The sequence below is a fragment of the Rhineura floridana genome, chromosome 14, assembly GCF_030035675.1.
Source record: "Rhineura floridana isolate rRhiFlo1 chromosome 14, rRhiFlo1.hap2, whole genome shotgun sequence".
Classification (NCBI taxonomy): Eukaryota; Metazoa; Chordata; class Lepidosauria; order Squamata; family Rhineuridae; genus Rhineura; species Rhineura floridana.
The window spans coordinates 27,524,118-27,547,455 of record NC_084493.1 but is presented as its reverse complement, the minus strand read 5'-3'; the positions used below and the strand labels follow the sequence as shown (position 1 = coordinate 27,547,455).

The 23,338-nt window shown below is 43.4% G+C and overlaps 1 protein-coding gene across 2 annotated transcripts in view; it reads left to right on the top strand.

The window, feature by feature from the left end:
• SCAPER (S-phase cyclin A associated protein in the ER) overlaps nucleotides 1–23,338 on the top strand; it is a 306,133-nt gene that overhangs the window by 124,684 nt on the left and 158,111 nt on the right. For both annotated transcript variants that reach the window (XM_061595510.1, XM_061595511.1), the window contains exon 21: nucleotides 18,793–18,929. In XM_061595510.1, coding sequence (XP_061451494.1) covers nucleotides 18,793–18,929 — 137 coding nt within the window. The remainder of the gene's footprint in view (nucleotides 1–18,792; nucleotides 18,930–23,338) is intronic.

The window sequence follows — 23,338 nt, the reverse complement described above, 5'->3', positions numbered from 1 at the left end:
TTACCAAAGACTAAACACCTGTCTAGCCACGGGGCGTCCAAGAGGGCACGCTATGTCTCATCCCCAATTCCGGAGCAACCTCGGCACGCAGCAGTTCCTGCGCTTTTTCATTCACCTTCTGAGTCATCAGAGGAGGAGTTTGAAGGCTTCCCCAGCCAAACTCCTCGCCAATCTGACATCTCTCTTACTCCTCTGCCTCCATCTGTGCAGACTCATGTCCCACCACAGGAACAGGCTATACCCACTCCCTCCTCTGCAGGGATACAGTTGACTCCAGATTTTTTGCTCCAACTACGAGAGCTGCTTGGGTGCCTTTCTCAACCTCAGCCTCCTCCACAACTGCCTTCTCAACCCGGAGCCTCGCAGCAGTGCTGCTCTGCGAGACAACCTGACTGCAATGATGATGCCCCGCTACCCTCACCTAACCCATATGATGTGGTCAGGGGCAGATTGGGTGTGGAGCCCTCACAGATGGATGACTACTTGAATTTTCTCCAGACCAACCCTGACAAATGGAGTGGGGAATCTGACACAGATGAGGATTTCTCTTATCGCCTCTTCGACCCGGCGGATTTCACTCCTCTGTCGCGCAGAGTAATGGACACTCTCAGCATTCAACCAGAGCAAACACAACCGGTTGCCCCTCCTGTGAAGGGTGCCAGAGTTCTTAAGTCCCCCAAATCAGTGAATCATTTCCTTTCTGTGCCATATCCCATCAACAAGCTGGCCAGAGAAGAATGGGCTCGTCCTCTCTGCCCGCGCTGTTCCTCTACCTTGGCCAACAAGCTGTATACCCTGGCCCCGGAATTCATGTCTTTCCTGAACGTCCCAGGAGTGGACCAACCTATCTCCAATCTTGTGTCCCGGTCTCTCCTCCCCAAAGAGGGAGATTCACAGTTCAAGGACCCTTCGGACAGGCGGTTCGACTTTGTTTTACGAAAGATCCACGAGGCATCCGCTCATTCCATCCGGGCCTCTGCGGCCGCCTCCATCTTTTCACGGGCCTCCATGATGTGGCTAGATGACCTTCTAGACGATCCTAATCCGGATCCCGCCAAGCTATGGAAGGGTCTCCTCAAAGTACACAAGGCGGCTGCATTCGTGGCTGACGCTACGCTAGATGCGACCCACCATGGTGCACAGGCCCTTGCGGCTGAAATTGTAGCTCGTCGAACCCTATGGCTCCAACATTGGGACGCTGATTCTGCCGCCAGAGCTAACCTATCCATGGCTCCATACTCGGGCTCTATGCTCTTTGGCGAGGACGCACTTAAAGCAGTCCTTGTCGACCCCAAGGACAATTGGAAGCCTGCCTTAGCAACAGCCAGAAGAGACGACCGCAGACCATTTTGGCGGTTTACTCCTTACAGCTCCTTACAGCCCTTTCGGAGAGGACGACCTGGTGGACGAGGACGAGATACCAGGTCTACAGATTTCTGCTCCTCCAAGGCACCCTGGCCCAGACAACGCTTCCAGTTCAGAGCCCAATACCAAGGCAGGCAAGCCCCTTCAGCCTCTTATGGCAGAGGAGCCCGTCAGCGCAGGCAGTTCTGACACCATTCCCATTGGAGGCAGACTGGCCTTCTTCTCCAGCTCCTGGCTCATTCTGACACACATATCTTGGGTCAGAACCATCTTCATCCAGGGGTACAACACAGAATTTTGGCGGACCCCCCCGGACAGACTTTGCCTCTCCCCCATCTCCAAGGCACGCAGGATGGCGATGCAAGACGCCCTACGCCACCTGCTTAGACATAGCCGCTATAGAGCCTGTACCCCCATCCGAAAGGCTACAAGGCGTGTACTCTGTCCTATTCACGGTCCCCAAGCGAGATTCCTCATGGAGGGCGGTCCTAGACCTCAAGTTTCTCAACCGCTTTGTCAAGTACCGCTGCTTCAAGATGGAGTCCTTGGCGTCTATTGTGGAAGCTCTACAACAAGGGGATTTCCTCACATCCATCGACTTGAAGGACGCGTACTTACACATTCCAATTTGCCCGGATCACAGACGATTCCTGAGATTCGCACTAGGTCAACACCATTTCCAATACCGTGCCATGCCCTTCGGCCTCTCCTCGGCTCCTCGAGTCTTCACCAAGGTAATGGCTGCCATGGTGGCATATCTTCGCCTACAGGGGGTTCACATTTACGCCTATCTCGACTACCTTCTCCTTCGAGCATGCTCCCAGGACCTGGCCAACAGACAACTCCGGCTCACCCTAGACACCCTAGACTCTCACGGCTGGCTGATCAATGCCGAAAAGAGTCACTTGCAGCCAACCCAGCGCCTCCAGCACCTCGGGGCTATACTGGACACGTCATTAGCCATGTTTTTCCTGTCCCCAGATCACATTGCCTCCATCACAACCATGGCAACCTTACTGATACATCGCTCAAGGGCGTATGTCATGCTCCTGGCGCAGTTCCTCGGGTCAATGATTTCCACAATTCACATCGTCCCGTGGACTCAACATCATTCGAGACCACTACAATGGGCCCTTCTACCTTTTCAGGCGGACATTACCAAGTCCAACCATTGTGTGATCCCCCTGGACTCATCGTTGAAGGACTCATTCCGCTGGTGGGTAGTGACAACCCACCTCACCAAGGGGACACCATTTCGGGACCCAGCCAGAGTCTTAATCACCACAGATGCCAGTCTGTCCGGCTGGGGAGCCCATTGCAATTTCACCTTCGTTCAGGGCGTGTGGTCCACTCAGGACCTAAATCACAACATAAACTGGCTGGAGCTCAGAGCTGCCCATCTGGCCCTTCGGCACTTCCAGCCTCTGTTCTCTCTACAACACATCCTCATCCGTGCGGACAATGTTTGCGTGAAATCTCATATCAACAGACAAGGGAGCACCAGGTCCAGGGTTCTTCAGGAAGAGGCGACCAGAATCTTCGACTGGGCCGAGAACCATCTGTTATCGTTACGAGCAGAACATCTCAGCGGGGTTCTAAACGTAACCGCCGATTGGCTCAGCAGGCAACAGGTCAACCCCGGGGAATGGAAGCTTCATCCGACAGTGTTCCACCTCCTCCAGCTCCAGTTTGGCCCCCTCTCAGTGGACCTCTTCGCTTCCAGCCACAACTGCCAGCTGCCTCGTTACTTCTCGAGGTACCTAGAACCGACGGCAGAAGCAGTGGATGCGCTATCAACACCATGGCCGGACGGGCTTCTGTATGCCTTCCCTCCGATATCCCTCCTGGGCAGGACGTTGACGAAACTCCGACACGAAGGGTCTCGGATTCTCCTGATAGCACCATACTGGCCTCGCAGACCTTGGTTCTCGGACCTTCTCTCGATGTCAGTTGTAGAACCCTGGACCCTTCCAGTCAGGCCGGATCTTCTCTCCCAGGGACCAGTCTTGCATCCAGACCCGTCCTGGCTGAGCCTGACGGCCTGGCTTTTGAACGGACGCAGTTGAATACTGCCGGACTTTCTCAGGGGGTGATAGACACTATCTTAGCACCACGATGACCGTCAACTACTCGCATTTACCAGAGTACTTGGCGTGTTTTTTCCAACTGGTGCACTTCCAAAGGTTTTCTGGCACCTCACGCCACTGTACAGCATGTCCTGCAGTTCCTATACAGAGGTCTGACATTGGGTCTGCGACCGAACTCTCTGCGTCGCCATGCCTGCACCATCTCCTCGATCCTATCCGTTTCTTCATCGGCCGCCCCCCTGGGAGCTCACCCGCTCATCAAACATTTTTTAAAAGGAGCTGCCCGCCTTTCTCCGCCTGTACACCACCATTTTCCTTCCTGGAACCTCTCTAAGGTCCTGCAAGCCTTACAGCACCCTCCGTTTGAGCCTCTTGCTTCAGTACCCCTCAGACTGTTATCTTACAAAGTCCTTTTTCTCGTTGCTATTACCTCTGCGAGACGAATTTCGGAGCTACACACCTTATCATTGGCCCGTCACCTCTGCGTGTTTCATAAGGACTCAGTAATTCTGAGTAATCCCATCCTTCTGTCCAAAGGTCAACTCAGTATTCCACTGTGGTCAGGATATTGTACTTCCTTCATTCTGCCCAAAGCCGGTCCATCCTCTCGAAAAGGCCTGGCATTCGCTGGATGTTAGGAGAGCACTCAAGGTTTACCTCTCTCGCACCCAAGACATCAGGCAGACAGAAGCATTATTTGTATCCTTTCACCCTAGGTCCTTGGGAAAAAAGGTTTCTAAATCAACTTTGTCCTGTTGGCTACGAGCCTGTATTTCCCTCGCATATCAGTCCCTTAATTTGCCAGTGCCGTCTAACATCACGGCTCACTCCACCAGGTCAGCTGCCGCCACGGCGGCATTTCTAAATAATGCTCCTTTTAATGACATATGTAGGGCGGCGGTATGGGCTACCCCTAACTCCTTCGTGAAGCATTATAAGATTGATCGCTATGCTTCGGCTGACGCCTCCTTCGGGAGACGTGTCCTTCAACATGTACTTTCTGATCTGTGAACTTCTGGGAATCCCTCCCTATTAGAGGGCTGCGTTGGTACATCCCAATCTGATGGCAGACTACCTGTGGAAAATGGTCCATTGGACTCACCTGTGACGGAAGGGCATTTATGACACTGTATTATAGACTGTAACTTCTTTTCCAATCCCTATTATCAAGAGAGCATCTCTAGAAGACACAAGTGACACAAGAGGGTACAAGTGATAGAGCAGTGATTCCCAACCTGGGGGCTGCAGCCCCCAAGGGGGTCGCAAACCAGTAAAACGGGGGCCACGGGCAAGAGAGCAGACTGCAGAGGAAATGCCGCTGCTGCCGCCACCACAAGTACGGGGGCAGGGGGAAAGAGCCTGCCTGCCTGCCTACCAGCAGCGTCACTAGGGGGTTGCCGGAGGTGCGGACCGCACCGCGTGTGACACCATCAGAGGGGTGACACCCAGAGCCACCCCTAGGCACTGGGAAGCGGGGCAGGTGGAGAGCTGCCCTGTCTGTGGAAGGCGTGGGGGAAGAGCAGGGAAGGGCGCCGGGCTGGATCTCCCGTGGGGCGGGGCCTCGAGCGGAGTTGCAGCCGGTTACCAGGCAGGCTAGGCTAGAGGCTGCTGCACCACCACCATTAGGGGTGACTGTCTTGCCCACCACGGGGAAGGGAAAGGCGAGTTCCAGAGCCGGCCATTCGTTCCCAAGGTAACTTTTATCCAAATGCTGTGAGAACCTGTCTTTCTTTTGTGTAAGGTCATTGGTCGGTGTTGTATATTTTGTTTTTAAGTTGCTTGCTCTTTTAATTAGTTTGTATTATAACCTTACATTTTTAAACTTAAAAAACCTGTTAAATTATTAAATTAAAATACTTCTGAAGCATTTTTTATATATGACACCCAATTGTTCTTAAATTCCCTGCCCCACAGTAGTGTAGTGGCAATTTCAGACAGCTGCAAAACAGCACCAGCCTTCTCATTAACTCAGTTATACCATGGATTTAAGAGCCTGTCAACACTTAATCATTTGGTCACCTGGACACTCTTGGGCTGCATTCATACTGTACGTTTATTGCACTATTATTCCACTTGAAACAGTCATGGCTTCCCCCAAAGTATGCTGGGAAGTGTAGTTTCTTGAGGGTGCTGAGAGTTGTTACAAGGCCCTTGTTCCCCTCACAGATCTACAATTCCCAGAGTTTCCTGGGAGAAAAGGGTTGGAACATTAAACCACTCAGGGAATTGTAGCTCTCTGAGGAGAACAGGAGCCGCCTAACAACTCTCAGCACCCTTGATAAACTATACTTCCCAGACTTTTCTGGGGGGGAAGCCATGAGTACTTAAAGTGGAATAATAGTAGAATAAATGCATGGTGTGAATGTGACCTGGCTTCACTCTTCTTCAGAATGTGGGTTTCAGAAGTAATTATCTGAGCAGATTCATTTGGGGAGGGACCTGTTCTTGTGGGTGGATGGGTGAGTGAGCGAGTGAGTGTGTGTGTATGCATGCGCACCTGCACGTGTGTGGGGCTGGGAGTCCCTGGGTATGGGTATGACATTACTTAACACTTCATTATGTTGTTGTTTTTTCAATTAACAGATACTAAAATTACAACAATTAGCATGTGGGGGTCACAGAATTTTTTGAGTTTAAAAAGGGGGTCCCGTACTCATAAAGGTTGGGAACCACTGTGATAGAGCAAGCGCTGCTTCATTCACATGAGCTCTCTGAGCCTTTTATGGCATACCTTTGTGAAGAAAATGATTTTGTTCACATTTCAATAGCCTCAAAGTACTTGCTCTGCAACATGCTTAATTCATTGCACTTACCCTATTTTGTTGCTGAAATATTATGATAGATTCTGATGTTAAGATGTATGTTAAGCTACTTTTTATGCAGTGTGGACAGCTCTGGGCAAATGTATGAAATACATTTTATGACTTTCAGACTGTTTTATTTCTGCTACTTCCAGGATATTAATGTTGGTACACTGAGATGTTGGGTTGTAATCAACTATCCTTCTCAGAGGAGACCCATTGGAATCAATGAACCTAACTTAGTCATGTCTGTTCAATGGGTTTGCTTGGAGTAGGACTAGCATCAAATACTACCCATTTTTGGTATGCTGTTACAATTGTCATTATGTTGCTGCTTTATTATTATGGTTGTTATGAGGTTATTCTTGATTTTGTGTTGATTTTGTGATATATTGGGTTGTATCTAACTTAAGTCCTACTTCATGTAGAGCCATTGAACTTAATTGATATAAGTTTAGTCATATCCATCCATTTCAATGGATCTACTCAGCCTTAGTTGGTTGCAACCCTTTGTATTCACGATTGTAAGCAAATTTGAGCACAATTTGTATTTTTTGGGGGGGGGGAGAAGGCAGCATATAAATAAAGTGATGATGACCTGGGGTAAAATTTCAAAGCACAGGAGTAAATAATGTGGCTGTGGGCACACTTCGTTGTACCTGTCACTGCTTCCCATTTTATTTTTAATTAATGAAGGTAGGAATACAGTATTCCTACTTAAAGTTATTGCTTGTCATCACCAATGTCTTCATATTAAATGACCCTTCTTATTTGACATATAAGATATTTATTTATACCACCTCTGACCTAATGAAATTTCACCTTTAACCTTCTGCACTTGACATTTTGGATAACATACACTTGATCTTTGACACATTTTTGTTTTAAGCCCAGCACAAATAATAGCTGCCTGCCAAGGAACAAAAGACACTTCATTGTCTTTCAACAGAGGGTTTCCATAAGGTTCCCTGAGCTACCACAGGAACTAGCAGAATATGTGGAATTTATCTTCATCAACAGAAAATCCCTATTGACTAAAGATCTGGCAGATTTTTCAAAGTTGTTTCATTGGCAATCATGCAGGAATGTAACTTGCATTATATAATGATCTATAGATTTTCTTCCAATATATATGTCTATATTAGGGGTTGTATTCAGCTAAGTCCTACTCAGAGTAGACCCAGTGAAACTAATGAACCTAAGTCATGTCCATTAATTTCAACAGGTCTACCCTGAGTTAGGACTAGCATGGAATACCACCTTAGGTGTTTTTGTTCATCATATTATCATGCTAAGTAAAGCCACTAAAGGGAAATACTGATTGGCTTCTTTATTGGCAACTGATTGGTAATTTATTGGTAATTGATAATCCTCTATCTCTCTTCCCTTTTGTCTTTACAAGCTGTTTTCCGGTATATATGATAGGGAGGGGAGGGGAGAGAGAGTGGTAACCAGATTTGCCAACTTGTGGTGGGGGGAGGTGGTTTAGCCAGCTACCCCTCTCCCTATACCTCTCATTAGTACCCAGTACATAAGAACATAAGAAGACCGTGCTGGATCAGGCCAGTGGCCCATCTAGTCCAGCTTCCTGTTCTCACAGTGGCCAACCAGTTGCCTATGGGGAACCCACAAACTGGACCTGAGTGCAAAGAGCCCTCTCTCCTCCCGTGGTTTCTGGCAACTAGTAGTATTTGGAAGCATAGTGCCTCCGCCTATGAAGGCAGAGCATGGCCAGTAGCCATTGATAGCCTTTTCCTCCAAGAATTTGTTTAATCCTCTTAAATCCATCCAAGTTGGTGTCCATCACTGCCTCTTGTGGGAGCAAAACTATGTGCTGTGTGAAAGAGGACTTTCTTTTGTCTGTCTTGAATCTTCCAACATTCAGTGAATGTCCATGAGTTCCAGTGTTATGAGACAGGGAGAAAAGCTTTTCTCTATCCACTCTCTCTATGCCATGCATAATTTTATACACTTCTATCATGTCACCTCTTACTCTCCTTTATATGGAACTTTTAATTTCCAAGCACTTTCAGTGAACCTCCACCCTTTCAAAAAGTCAGTTCTCACCATTCTTTCTGACCATATTTCATCTCATGCAAGGAGCCAAAAATATACTGGATCTCAAGACTGACATAGAAACCCAGCAGAGGGCAGTGGTAACGTGGTGTTTTGGATTGCCAGTAAACAAACAACATTACTTTTTGCCTTCTTAAAATATCTTAGTAACATACAGTTTATAAAAATCTGCAAGCATTACAACGATTATACACAAAAAAAATAACCTGAGTCCCGTTAGTAGTACAAAACTCCATGTTGTGCATAAGTTCTGTTTGGTGGTAAATCAGTGTTTGAATGAACAAATGAGAATGCACTTCCCTTAAAAAATGAACTACTAATGGAGAGACTGATTAAAGTAATTGATTTAAATAGAGGCTTGGTAATATAATTTGTCTTGATTTTAAATCAATTCACCATGCAAGTCTGGATACGTGAACTCTGATCTAAGCTGGAAATATACCAGGAGTAAAAGGCCCAGTCACTGATAATTGTTTTTTCTGTTGTGGCTTTACCAGTCGTAATAAAAGTAGGTATTTTGTTATTGTGTCCCAAGGAGAACTCTGTAATGATTTCACTTGATATACAAAGAATTTAGTAAGCTTCAGAGGGCCAGTTCTTGAGTACTTGCATATACTCCAGCTGTTCCTGGACAGGTCCCTATTTTCTGGGCCCTGTTTTGGTCTGGCTCCAGGTTTTGGAGGGCCCTTGTGCAAGACACACACCATGGTGTCCCTTCCTTAATGAGTCTACTTCCTTGTTGCCATTGTCACCAGATGCTCCTGCTGCTCCTCTTCTTCCTCATCATCACTGCCACCTGCTTGCTTGCCAGGCAGAGAGCCAATGAGCAGGCAGATAGGGGACCACCACTGTTGTCTGGGCCAGAGTGAGAGGCAGGTGAATAAGCAGGTTGCAATGGTGAAGAGGAGGAGCAGTTAAGGAGGAGCTCTTCTCAGTGAGCCTCCTCCTGGCATGTGGGACCTCAGCAGATGCCTGACCATACCAACCCTGCTTGTTGAGAATGTCATTATTAAATCATTATGTGAGTTGATAGTGTTGTCATCCTGGGCTCAGCCACCTTGGGTCCTGCTGGAAGGAAGGGTGGGATATAAATCATAGTATAAATAAATAAATCCTTCAGGGTTCAGTTCCTTTTGCAGTCTCTAAGTGGGAGCTGCATCATCATGTCTCTAGTGCACATGTTTGTGAATGTGCGTGCATGAACATTAACATGCCATGCACATGCCATTTCACATGCTGCTGCTGATGCGCAGTTTGAACTGCTGATAACATATTGTGGGACAGTTTTGTTTTTTTAGAATACTGTTTTTGAGATAGCCTTCCTGGTTTTTTTTATTAGGGGATGTTGCGCTCAGATTATTGCAGAATCCATTCTGGGGAAGTAGAATAGTAAAGAGAATGGAGCTTGTGAAGTGATCCTTGGTGTATGCCCCTCTTTTTATCAGTGAAATGTTGGAGGGTATGGTATCTGTATCATGTTACAAAATGTGACCTGGGTCCACGACTGTTAACTCTTTGGAACTTTTTTGAACATAAGAGCAGCCCTGCTGGATCAGATCAAAGGTCCATCTAGTCTTACCTCTGTTTCCCCATAGAGGCCAGCCATATGTGTCCAGAAAGCCCATCGTTACACCTCTTGAGTCTAATAGGACCCCAGCAGATGTCTACAGGAAAGACATTCCAAAGTTTTGGTGCCATCATTGAAGAGGTCCTGTCTCTTTTAACTCATTTGATCTCCTGTGTTGATGGTATAAAAAGCAGAGTCTATGAGACTGATCTTAAAGTGTGGGCAGATTCCTATGGGATAAAGCGGTTCTTGTGCCTGGAAGCAAACTGGAAATCACTGAAGCTGTTTCAAAAGCCATATGATATGCTCTCTGGCTAACACTACTCAATAGCACCAGGGCAGCTGGTTGTCTGGACCAGCTGAAGCTTCCAAGTTCTATTCAAAAGCAGCCCCGTATACAGCAGATTGCAGCAATCTTCCGGGATATCTCCAAAAGATAGTTAATTCATATGGAGAGGATGAAGACACATGTGTTCATGTAACAATTACAACAAAATTTAGTGTGGTTTTATTTGTTTTTAAAGCAGCAGTTCTGTATATTGCATCTTTAATGCTGCTCCATGCTTGGGGATTTGCAGTGGAAGTTTACAGTCTTGATATTTTTTCTCATAGTTTACGGTCTGTCAGGCTCAATTTTAGGCTGTTTGCAGTGGTGAGAACTTGGCTGCTTATGCTCACCCTGCAGTAAATTACATTTTTGGAAAAGAGTATTAACAGGATAGTGGGCATGCGCCTATGATGAAAATGATTGTTTTTTTGTTTGAAATGTTTTCTGATATGCCCAGTTGTAATCTGTATGCAAGCCTGATCTGAGATATAAAATCTAATTCTTTGATTTCAAATGCATTGAGAACTATAAATGCATTGGAATAATCAAGTTTACATAGATTTGAGTTTAAGTACATCATTCATAAAATAGTGACGTGCATACATACTTTTTGTTCAGTGTGATATTTATAGAACCAAAACAAATACTAACTTTCATTATTTATTTGCATAATTTTTCACTTCCTGTAAGGCATTTTTGCATTCAAAATCCTTCCAGCTTTACAGCAACATCATATGTGGCTTTCAGATGGTATGTGATCATGCTTCAGTTTTACAATCCAGATTTATTTCCCAAGTGATCATTGATGGTTATTAGAAGTGTGAGCTTGAAGTAATTTTTGCTGTTTCCAGAGTTTGCAATTCTGCCCTTGTTTAATGGAATATTATGGGGACTCTTATTTAAATTGTATAAGAAGAAAAAAAGTTATTGGGATGGGATCATTTTTAACAGTAGAGCATACTCCCAACAGTCCCTGTTTACTGCTATCCACCATCCCTGTTTTGTCTTTTACGAACAATATGGAGGTGCCTTTTTTAAAATGTGTTAACTCACACTTGTAGCAGAATGCACTAGTTTTTTCTTCCATCCCTCTTCAGAGTTACCTTCACAAATAGTAAATGTTAACATGACCCCTGTGCCATATCTTGTCTTAAACTGTCAGCCTTTGGACAGGGGTTTATTATTTATTATTTATTTATTAATTAAGCTTATAAACCGCCCGACTAGCAATAGCTCTCTGTATTACAGATTAATTTCATTCAACGTGGAGTCTTTCAGGTGGTTGATAAATGTTAAGGATTGCTTTAGAAAATATAATCTGATATTTTACACACTGTGTCCTGATACTTAAATAGGGGCATCAGCAAGAACTTCTACAAATATGTGCTGATAAAATCTGGATGATTCTCTCTGTTAAATGACAAAGAAAATAGAAGCTTACAAAATATAGTTAGTGTCAACCTAGATTTAATGGATTTCATTGAGATGCAGGTTAAAGACTATGATATTTGGTATTTCTAGGGCACAATCTAGGAAGGAGAATATTCCAATTGAATGGGACTTTTATGCACATTTAACTTGAATGGGAAAGTTAAACAGAAGCTTCACTGCCTTACACTGAAATTGGTGCAACTTAAAAGTACTAAACTTTTCCCAGCTTGTGCCCATGTTGTATTGATGAAGGGTTGATGGTTTCAGTGGGAGGTTGGAGCATTCATCTTTTCATCAGCAGGTGCCCTGTGTATTATTGAACCAGAGAAGCTGTATGCAAACAGCGATAACAGTATGAGCAGGTATGGCAGTATCCAGTGTCACTTAAGCAAACAATCAGCTTTTTAATATCCTATATCCTATTACTCCAAACATTTACATACAGAAGTGTGGTTGGTCATAAAATCAAGAATTAAAATTGCTGTGGATCTCAAGACCTGTGTGTGTCCATGGGACCCTCTAAACTTGTTTCTCAAACTAAAGTGCCCCCATCTCCCAATTCTGCATGGCAAACTAGTTTTGAAACTGAGGGGACTTTAGGCATTTGTGATACAAAAGGGAAAAGTGCAAAAGCCCTTTGGGTACAACCAACCTCTTGATTGGGGGAGAATAACTCAGCTTGAGTCTCAACCCATGATGTCTTAGCTGGAATGGAGTCTGTGTACCAGGCTCCCTTTGCAAAACTATTATTCTACATAAGTAAAAGTTTGAATAAGATTAGCACAACTGACTGAATATTATGCTACTTTTATGGCCTGCAAATACATATGTGGACACATGTTTTAGTTTTGAACTTTTAAGGTTCCAAGAAGTTAAGTGTTCACAGAATAAGTTTATATGGATTTTGCAAACAACCACATTGCCAGCAAATACTAGAAATGCAGCTGGACATGATAGCCAATGAAGCATAGGACAGCATGACAACTGCAGGATTGGCAGTCTGCTGTTGATATTTGATACTTTTCTAGCTTCTGGTTGGACATCTTTTTTTTATACACATTAGATATTAGATCTGCATCTGGTGATAATCTCCCACTTTGATCTGCTTTTTGAAGAAGTGACAGTTAGATGTGATGCAACGTGTTATTACTCTGCTACTTATTTAGAAAGATGAAGTTTGAGATTAATCTGTGCTGTTGCAACTGAAAGCTGAGAACTCTGAGAAATCCCTTTTTGTGCAGGCGCCCGTTAAAACATTGAGATGTATATGGCTGGTTTTTGCAGCCATTCCGTTTTGTGTTTTTCAAAGCAAAGGCCTCTTGCCTCTCAGAGAAAGATGAATGAACATTGGATTACATAGTGTGTTGATTTCTTATTGTTGAGATAGTGATATCTGTTGGTTTGCAGATTAGATCAGGAAAGACACTTGAGGAGCTGGAGGAGGCTGTGCCCCATTCATAATTCCCATCTAATAGGAAGAGTGTTTGTTGCTGAACGTAGGGGGGCAGGGAATGTCACCTTTATTTAACAGTGGCTTACCTGTGAAGGCATCTATTTCAGAGGATTGGATTAATGTTTGCTCTCTTCTGCTTTCAGAAGAAACTAAAATAGGTAGTAACACCAGTGGGTATAATTACATGTTGACAACCCGAGGGGCTGATGTTCATTTTTGTTTCTAGCTGTCAGCAAGGTCCAGACAGCATTTGCTCTCTGCACCTCTGTGGCAGCTGGCAGGAAGAGTGAGCTGTTGGCCTGTAGTGCCATCACTTCAAATGGCTAGAGGCTGATATTGGAGCTGCCAATGCAGTAGAGGATCAGGTGGCATGAGGGGCCAGTCGGGTTCCATCCATTCCTAGAAAGCTGCTGACTCTGACTGGGTGCTGAATCAGACCCATTTGTGGCTTGGGGCATGGAATGAATCTGCTTTTGCATGATTTATTATTTATTTTTAAAACTTATATACCGCCCGACTAGCAATAGCTCTCTGGGCGGTGAACATAGATACAATAAAATACAATATAATACAAAACATCAGTCTAAAATCAAATTTCACAGTCTAAAAACAGCAAAGGCTAAAATCAAATTACAAACATTACAATCATTAACAAAAAATTAAAATGCCTCGGAGTAGAGAAAGGTTTTAACCTGGCGCCGAAAGGATGATAGTGTCGGCGCCAGGCGAACCTCCTCGGGGAGACTATTCCATAGTTCGGGGGCCACCACTGAGAAGGCCCTTGATCTTGTCACTGCCCTCCGGGCCTCCCTATGAGTCGGGACCCGGAGGAGGGCCTTCGTAGCAGACCGTAGTGTACGAGCCGGTTCATAGCGGGAGAGGCGTTCTGACAGATATTGAGGTCCCGCGCCGTATAAGGCTTTATAGGTTAATACCAACACTTTGAATTTGGCCCGGAAGCGTATTGGAAGCCAGTGCAAGCGGGCCAAAACAGGTGTTATATGGTCAGACCGCTTCGTTCTTGTTAGCAGTTTGGCCGCCGCATTTTGCACCAGCTGTAGCTTCCGAACCATCTTCAGAGGTAGCCCTACGTAGAGCGCATTACAGTAATCCAAACGTGAGGTTACCAGAGCATGTACTACTGATGTAAGATCCTCCTTACTCAGGTAGGGACGTAGCTGGGCTACCAATCGAAGTTGGTAGAACGCATTCCGTGCCACAGAGGCTACATGAGCCTCAAGTGACAGGTAAGAGTCTAGAACGACTCCCAGACTACGAACCTGTGCCTTTAGGGGGAGTGTAACCCCATCCAGGACAGGATATGTATCCACCATCTGATTGGAAAAACCATCCACCAACAGCATCTCAGTCTTATCAGGATTGAGTCTCAGTTTGTTAGTTCTCATCCAGTCCATTGTCGCGTCCAGGCAACGGTTCAGCACATTGACCGCCTCACCTGAGGAAGATGAAAAGGAGAAGTAGAGCTGCGTGTCATCAGCGTACTGGTGACAACGCACTCCAAAACTCCTGATGACCGCACCCAACGGCCTCATATAGATGTTAAAAAGCATGGGAGACAAAACCGAACCCTGCGGGACCCCACATTGGAGTACCCATGGTGTCGAGCAATGTTCCCCAAGCACTATCTTCTGGAGACGGCCCGCCAAGTAGGAGCGGAACTACTGCCACGCAGTGCCTCCAACTCCCAACTCCGCAAGCCTCTCCAGAAGGATACCATGGTCGATGGTATCAAAAGCCGCAGAGAGATCAAGGAGAATCAACAGAGTTACACTCCCTCTGTCTCTCTCCCGACATAGATCATCAAACAGGGCGACCAAGGCCGTCTCAGTGCTGAAACCGGGCCTGAAACCCGATTGAAATGGATCTAGATAATCGGTTTCATCCAATAGCGCCTGGAGCTGGTCAGCAACCACTCGTTCCAAGATCTTGCTGAGATATGGAACATTTGCCACTGGTCTGTAGCTGCTGAAATCCTCTGGGTCCAGGGAAGGCTTTTTCAGGAGTGGTCTCACTGCTGCCTCCTTCAGACAGCCAGGGACCACTCCCTCTCGCAAGGAGGCATTTATCACTTCCCTGGTCCAGCCAACTGTTCCCTCCTTGCCAGTTTTTATTAGCCAAGAGGGGCAAGGATCTAGTACCGAAGTGGTTGCACGTACCTGTCCAAGCACCTTGTCCACGTCCTCGAACTGAACCGACAAACTCATCCAACAAAACATGATAAGACTGTGCACCAGACACCTCACTAGGGTTAACTGCTATAAAATGAGAGTCTAGGTCCCGACGAATGCGTAAGATCTTATGCTGGAAGTGCTCAGCAAACTCATTGCAGCGGGCCACCGAAGTATCTACAGTGTCCTGAAGGCCTAGATGGAGTAGCCCTCGGACAACTCTAAAAAGCTCCGCTGGGCGGGAGAGAGATGCCTTAATAGTGGCGGCGAAATATTGTTTTTTCGCCGCCCTCACCGCTCCTATATACCGCTTGGTGAAAGCACAAACCAGCGTATAGTTGCATTCATCAGGAGTTCGTCTCCATCTCCGCTCAAGCCGCCTCCTATCTTGCTTCATCGCCCTCAACTCTGGAGTATACCAAGGAGCTGAATGAGCTCTGCAAAGGAGAGGGCGCGCAGGAGCGAACGTGTTGACAGCCTGGGCCATCTCCGCATTCCACAGATTAACCAGGGCTTCAACAGGAGCGCCGGTCCTATCAGCCGGAAAATCCCCCAGATCACCTGCTCTCCTAGAACCCTCAAATAATAATAATAATAATAAAATACTTTTTTGTTCACCTGTCACCTGGAATCTGGGTCCTGAGGCAGATTACATAGATTTAAAAATACAAAGCATACAGGAAACCAAATAGAAATTTTAAAATACAAAACCATACAAAGAACCATCCATAAACAAATCCATAAAATCCTTAAATTCCTTAAAAACATCAATATGAAGGGATAAAAATTTATCCAAATGCTTGGATAAAAAGATGGGTCTTCAGCAGCCATCTGAAAATGGGAAGAAAGGGGGCTGATTGTTCCCCGCAGGGGGGAGGGCAATCCATAGTCCAAGGGCCACAACAGAGAAGGCTCTGTTGCGAGTATTCACCAATCAGACTTTAGATATAGTAGGCACTTGCAACAAGCCCTCTTTCCTGGCTCTCGTGTGATGGGTATGACTAATGAGTGGAAGGCAGGCAGACAGATACTTAGGTCCCAAACCATTTAGGGCTTTAAAGGTCAAAAACAGCACCTTGAATTGTACTCAGAAAGAAGCTGGGAGCCAATGTAGCTCTTTTAGCAGAGGCTTAATGTGCTCAAAGTGGTTCTACCTAGTTAGCATGCTGGCAGCTGCATTTCGAACCACCTGAAGCTTCTGAGTAGTCTTCAAAGGCAGCCCCTAATGACACAAATCTATGAGTGATATCCAATGTTAGTCATATTCAGAATAGACCCTTTGAAGTTGTTGAATTTCAATAAAGTCCAGTGATTTCAACAAGTCTATTTAGAGTGTGACTTAGTTGGATATTGCCCTATATGATAAGGGTAGATATTTCATGTGTATAAAATTTCTAAGGCATTTACAGCTGTTACATGCCTTTCAAAAGGAGCTCAGGCCCAGGGGTCCAAATGTGGCTCTTCAGGTTCCTCTATCCGGCTCACAACCTTTCCCCATGCCCTGCCCCTCCCCTTCCTTGAGTGCTTTTGCCAACCTGAAATGTGTCCTTGACCTATGACAGTGCCTGGGTGGCAACAGGTGTGTGTACCTTTGAGTTTTTAACAAATGACAGTTCCCAGGATTCTTTGGGAAAAGCCATGTATATCTTGTGCATTTCCCTAAACTTTCTAGACACTTGTGTAATTGCCCCCAATGTGCCTTATTGTCATTGTTTTTGTTCTTGATTACATTTCTTTCTAATGTAAACTCTGCAAAACAATGTCTGTCAGTCATTCTACTACCAGGCCAAAACTGAGGGGTCTTTCAAAAACCAGGTTATGATATGCCCTGGTGTGTGATGGGGAGTCTGAAGTTCAAAGAACAAACAGTCTAAAATTCGTGTTTGGGACAAATCCAAGAGCTCCTTGGATCTTATTGTGAGTTATGAACAGAAATAATCAATAAAATAATATTCTGTGACCATTTGACTGTCATTCACTTAATTTGATTAGCAGTAGATTCAGGACAGGCAAAATAAAATATTTATTTATTCAAAGTGTTTTTACTGCACTCTTTGGCTGAAAAGGGCTCCCAGAGTGGCTTATAAAGATCAATAATTCAATTCACTTTATTGTACTAGCCAAATACATTAAAATACATTAAAAACTTAAAAACATACAGAGGTATGTAAAAGTATACAGAGAATGAATTGCTGTTGCAACCAATAATATAAAACAATATAAAAGATCAATAATGCAACCCCTGCTCTCAGGCTTACAGTGTAATAGTTGTTATGTGCCCTCAAATCGACTACGACAATGTAATAGACATGACTCAAAAGGAAAAAGTATTAGGAGGGTGGAGGAGAAAAGCAAACTCAGACATTGGTTCTTTGTTAAAAATGTCTTATAACGACTAACTGGAATGGAAACAATTCAAAGAGAGGAGGAGCCAAAAGTTACTGCATTCTCAGCAGAGCCGGTAGAGTGGCCCTGCTTCCCTTGTCTCCCTCTGTGGATAGAATGGCTGCTGCCCGGTGACAATCAGTGGAAGGAAGGAGGAGCCTGATGGAGCTGGCTTCTCAGCAGAGCTGATAGTTACCTTACTTTCCTTCTCTTCCATCACACAATGCATACCCAATGCACTGCCATGGAGTGTATGAAGAGGGTTACTGGCTTATATATATTTTATAAAAGGATCAGGCACATTAATAGAGGACAGATTTACCTGCAATTATTAGCAGTGAATGGCTATATGGAACCTCCATGTTCAGTTGCAGTGTTCCTGTGAATACCAGTTTGGAGGGCGAAACAGTGGGGTAGGGCTCTGGCTTTCATGTTGTGCTTGTGAATTTCCCAGAGACATCTGGTTGCCGCTAAAGAGGGGGACCTTCTGTCTGACCCAAAAGGTTTCTTATTTATTTGTTTTTATACCCCACTTTTTGAGGAACTTCCTCCACAAAGCAACATACAACCTCTAATCTCTTATGTTTCTATGTGCCCAGGCATTATACTCTTGAAGCTGTGACAAACATTGTCAGCTTGATTTAACATCAAGCCTGAGGAAAAGTTCACTGAAACTTACCTAGGTCATTGCTTTGTGATATTTTAGTTAGTCCTAATAAAAGGTATTTATAGTGCTGTTCTTGTTTAGATGTTCATATGGAAATCTATCTAACCTGCTGCTTGTCCATTACCCATTATCATGGTGGCACATTGTTCATGAACTGGCTACGTTTGTTGATGAAGAATGCAGTTCGTACCATGCTCAATGCTAACAAAAAAACCTCACTGGGAACAGAACTAAATTTGTGAATTGGCCCTGAGCTGACGATGCTGCCCTTGTTTTTTTCTTGTAATAGGTAGACAGTTTGTAAGCCAAAACCCTGTCTGTTATTATGTAGTAATTGTTTTTAATCTTGTTGTTTTTAACATTTCTCTTTTTTGATGTAGAATCTTAGCCAGTGGAAATAATAATATTTTCTCTGTTAAGCACTGCTTTCTTACTTCTTTTAGGAACACCTGTCACTAAAGAAGTACATTGTGGACATTGTGGTAGAAAGCTCAGTCCCAGCAGAGTCCTTAAAAGATGGCGAGGAGAGACAGAAAGCAAAAAAGAAGGCTAAGAAACTGAAGGCACGGATGAACTCAAGGTATTGAAAAAATAATAATCTAGCTTGTTTCTCTTTTGTCCTTCAAAAAAAAAATACTTTGAAAAATCTAACCAAAAAAAAAAGCCTTTTGAAGTTATTTGGTTCAGGAACATCTTGAAAATAACACTGATGAGCCTAATTTATGGCCACTTTCTCTGATTGAGGAAGAAAACTGAATATCGATCTGGAGCCCTTTCTTTCACCTGTTAAGAGCTTTCCTCATAATTGGATGCCAGAGCCCTGCCAAAACTGTAGCCTCTTCCAGCATACAATAGTATGTTTAAGTATGTGTAAGCCATGCCTATTTTTCTTCCGAGCTATTGATTTTTAAAATGAAGTATCAAAGAAAATCAATAGTAATCAACAAATAGAAGCCAGTCAGCTGGAGTGTCAAATCCCCAGGCTGGGTTTAATCAATTTTGTTGCCTGCCACAACAAGGAAAAGTTAGAAATATCTTAAAATGGAAAGTGAGTTGTCAGACCTGCTGTTTGTCATTGGCCTAAAATGTGTCATCCGTGGATAAGAATGAAATGAGAGGCATCATTCTGTCATGAGCCATGCCGCTGCGTCTGTTTCCCTCTTGGAGGTTATCCCCACTCCTGTATATATATGAATCAGTGTGAATCAGTTCAGTAGCTTTATTGTTGTATTTGTTGTATGTACACTTTTAGCAGCTTTATAATATAGTAATAAATTTGTTTTGCATTCACATAGCTTCTTCTCACTTTGCATTTGTTAGTTTCTCTCATATTTCCTTTTTCTTTTTCCTTTTTAACTCCACGGCCAAATAGGCTTATCATTTAATGCACATATGTTCTAGAGGAGTTAGCATATTTGTAACTATTTACTATTATAGTGCAGTATTAAATATGGCATAATGCATGCTACATTTGGTAGAACTTCCAGAGCAGCCTTTGCAAAGTATGTACCAGATGCTTTGCATTACAAATTAGCTTCAGATAGTACAGCCATAGTTCAAAACATCTGGAGAGTACCAGAGTAATGACTGGGTGGCTTAGACCACAGTACTAATCTTCCGAGGTTGTATCCAGTAGTGTCACTCAGCTAATGGTAAGGCTTCCATCACTTAAACAGGGAGGGAAGCCATTTTTGGCAATTCCCCCTCCCTCTTCAGCCCCCATCCCTTAAATCTGCCCCAGACTGCTGGGGGACCCTCTAGAGCAGATTTGGAGGAGCGTGGGAGGCTGAAGGAGGGAAAAGGAATAACTGCAAATACCTTGCCTCTCCATTCCACTGATGGAAGCCTTAAAATCGTCTGTGCAACACCTTTGGATTGCTGTCCTGAGCTCCTATTGGGAAGAAGGGTAGGATATAAATCTAATAAATAATAAATTAATTTGGATAACAACCCTTTAGTTTTTTAGTTTCAGTGAATAGGAAGCTCATTATTTTTTGTGGGTGTTTTTTTAAGCAAAAAATGTAGTTTATGTAAGTTATAGTTGAATTAATAAATTCTTGAACGAGAACAATATCAGGAACATGTTGTAAACAGCAGCAGAATGGAACAAAAGATGTTCCTTAAAGGATTGGCAGAGCAGTCCTAATCATATATATATATGTTTGTTTAAACATTTATATACTACTCATCATCATTATTAGATTTTAATAGAAAACGTAAATGTTTACTTAGAAGTAAGCCCTGAGGAGCCTAATGACACTTAGTCATATCTAAGGGTGCAATCCAATACATGTCTACTCAGAAGTGATCTCCATTGGGTTCAGTGGGACTTATTCCCAGGTAAGTGTGTATACTTTCCAAAAGTACCCTCCCAGCCACTGAGATCTGGGGATAAGAACCTTCTGGCAGTCTTGCTACGTGCTAGGCTGCTGTCAACAGTCATGCGAGCCTGTTTGGTATTGGCCCTTAAGTTATGGAATTGCCTTCCCAGCACTGTGTGATAGTTTGAAAAAAATTACCCCTTCGAACAAGCTAAAAGCAGACTAGTGGTTGTTTTTAATGCTTACTCTTGATTTTGTTTTGTCTCTGCTTGTAATTTTATTTCTATTGCTAAAATATTTTAATTGTACTCTGCTTTGGGAAAGTGTGTGCATGCATGCGTGCAGTTTGCCTATGGGAATAATTCTAAACACAGTTACTAGGGAGTAATCTACATAAAACAAAGTGGGCTTTGCTTCTGCATAAACACATGTAGGCTTGCATTGTATGAAATTATAATCAAAATGGTTAGATCAAGAAATAGTTGGAGATTGTTAGAATGGAGATTGATTAGGTTTCAGATTTTAAAAAATTAATTAGCCAGGGGCAAGTAAAAGGTTGAAGAGCAAAACCTGCTCTTAATCCATCTATGAGCATATGTTTGGAGGTGAACGGTCCACATAATTCATTTGTAGCTGTTCTGTACACTTGATTGTAAGGCACACTTAATTGTAGAACACAGCACAATGCAAAAGTTGCCCAGCTTGAGAAGTTGGAGTGTTAAGCACACTTCAGAAACCAGGAAAATGGTAAAATATTAAAAATGTTAACATATTAATTGAGGACAAGTAAGTACACTCAGATGGGCTCTTATTGCATTCTAAGTTGTTAGATCTTAAATCAAAATCAGAATATGCAACCACTCATAATGGTAGAGGTGAATGAAGGGACAACCTGTGATCAGTGAGATATCTATTCTCTTAAGAAATTTTCTTGGTCTTATTAATAATATTTATAACCCAAAGTCATTAAGCAGGTGCTGCTACTGCTGATATATAGCAAAGTAAATTATACTTTGCTATATATATTAATATGTATGTGATGCTATCAAAATAGTGCTTCACAATACACAAAGCAGACTGGTGACTGAAGGAAGCTAAATTCTAAATTGCAGGTAAGTGTCATGGCATTAATGAAGTACATTGCTTTGATTTTCCAGTGGTCTTCAATTGCAAATTACATATGAAACTTCTTGCTTTCCCAAATTTTTGATAGTGGCTTTGGTTTAATGAATTAGTTTGCTTTTCTGTTGCCTTTACCAGTATTTAGAAATACCATTCTAAAATTTACTCACTTTTTGGGATTTAATGTGAACTGAAGGAAAATAGGAAGTAAACAATCATTCACCTTCTGGGCAAAATAAGTGTCATCTGCAAAAATAAGGAAATGAGTTTGAAATTAATCTGATTATTGGATTGGAAACTGGTTCACACTTAACATCTTGAGTTAGCCAAAGAAATGAAGAATTGCTTGCCAGCCAGCAAAGAGAAAACTATGAACTAAACAAGGAAGATAATTAAGGGGCAAAGGATAGCCCAGGGCAAGTATTTGGTGAAGATAAATATTTGCAGAACATACAAAAGCTACTTCTCTCTGTCTTTGTGCAAACTTGAAAATCAACTTCCTTGCTTGTCACTCTAATCACATCATGTCTCTCTGAATCCTTCTTTTCTCTTGTTAGGTAAAGGTCAAGCTTTTCATCCTTGTCTTAAGAGCTTTTCATATTTTTGCCTCTCCCTATTTACCCACCCATGTCTGTCTGTCTGGTGCTCCTTATGTGCTGATAGAATCTAACAGGTTTTGGGAACAACTAGAAAGAGAGAGTAAATAACAAGTGCAATTACATGATCTTTTCCTCCTTCACAACATCAAAGGAGGATGCCTTTAATGGGCACTGATGACTATGAATTTATGTATTTTAAAGCCATAGCCTTAGATCAGAAGAGTTGTGTCAAGATCTCACTGGGTGACAGCAAGCGTTAGTGATATCAACCCATTGGAATGAATGAACAAGGAACCAAAGTTCATTGACGTCAATGAGTCTCCTCAAGAGTATGACTTAGTTGGATATCTCCCAATGTATTTGATAGAAAATACTGCCAAAGTTTATTAACTCAACCACTGTGTTGGATGTGTAATTCTCTTTGAAAATGTTGTAAGTTGGGTTCTGTTTACATGGATTCCTAATTCTTCAGGCACAAACAGGAAGTAAAGGGCGGTGAAGACATAACTCCTGTCAGTTTGCTTACCATGGTTAAAAAATTGTGAGTGAGCTATAGGATTTGTGCACTCTTTCTCCAGACTCACCCCTCCCTCAATTTTCCATTCTAGGCAGAGGGCCAGTCTAGTGTAGTGGTTGGTATTGGAATGGAGGAGGGTTCAAATCCCTGCTTGGTCACAAAGCTTATTGAGGGACCCTGGGCCAATCATTCTTCTTTCTCTTTCCCTTACTTACATCACAGTCATTGCGAGGATAAAAATGGGGCAATCATATAAGCTTCCCTGAGCTCCTTGCCGGAAGGGCAAAACAATAGTGTAATAATAAAGAACTAAATAAATACAAATCCCCAGTTTCAGCCCAAATGTTCTTTTTTCCTTTCTTTATTGCAAAAGGATATACTATACCCCACTTTCTGTTAAAATTAACAACAGCAATATACGTTAACACAG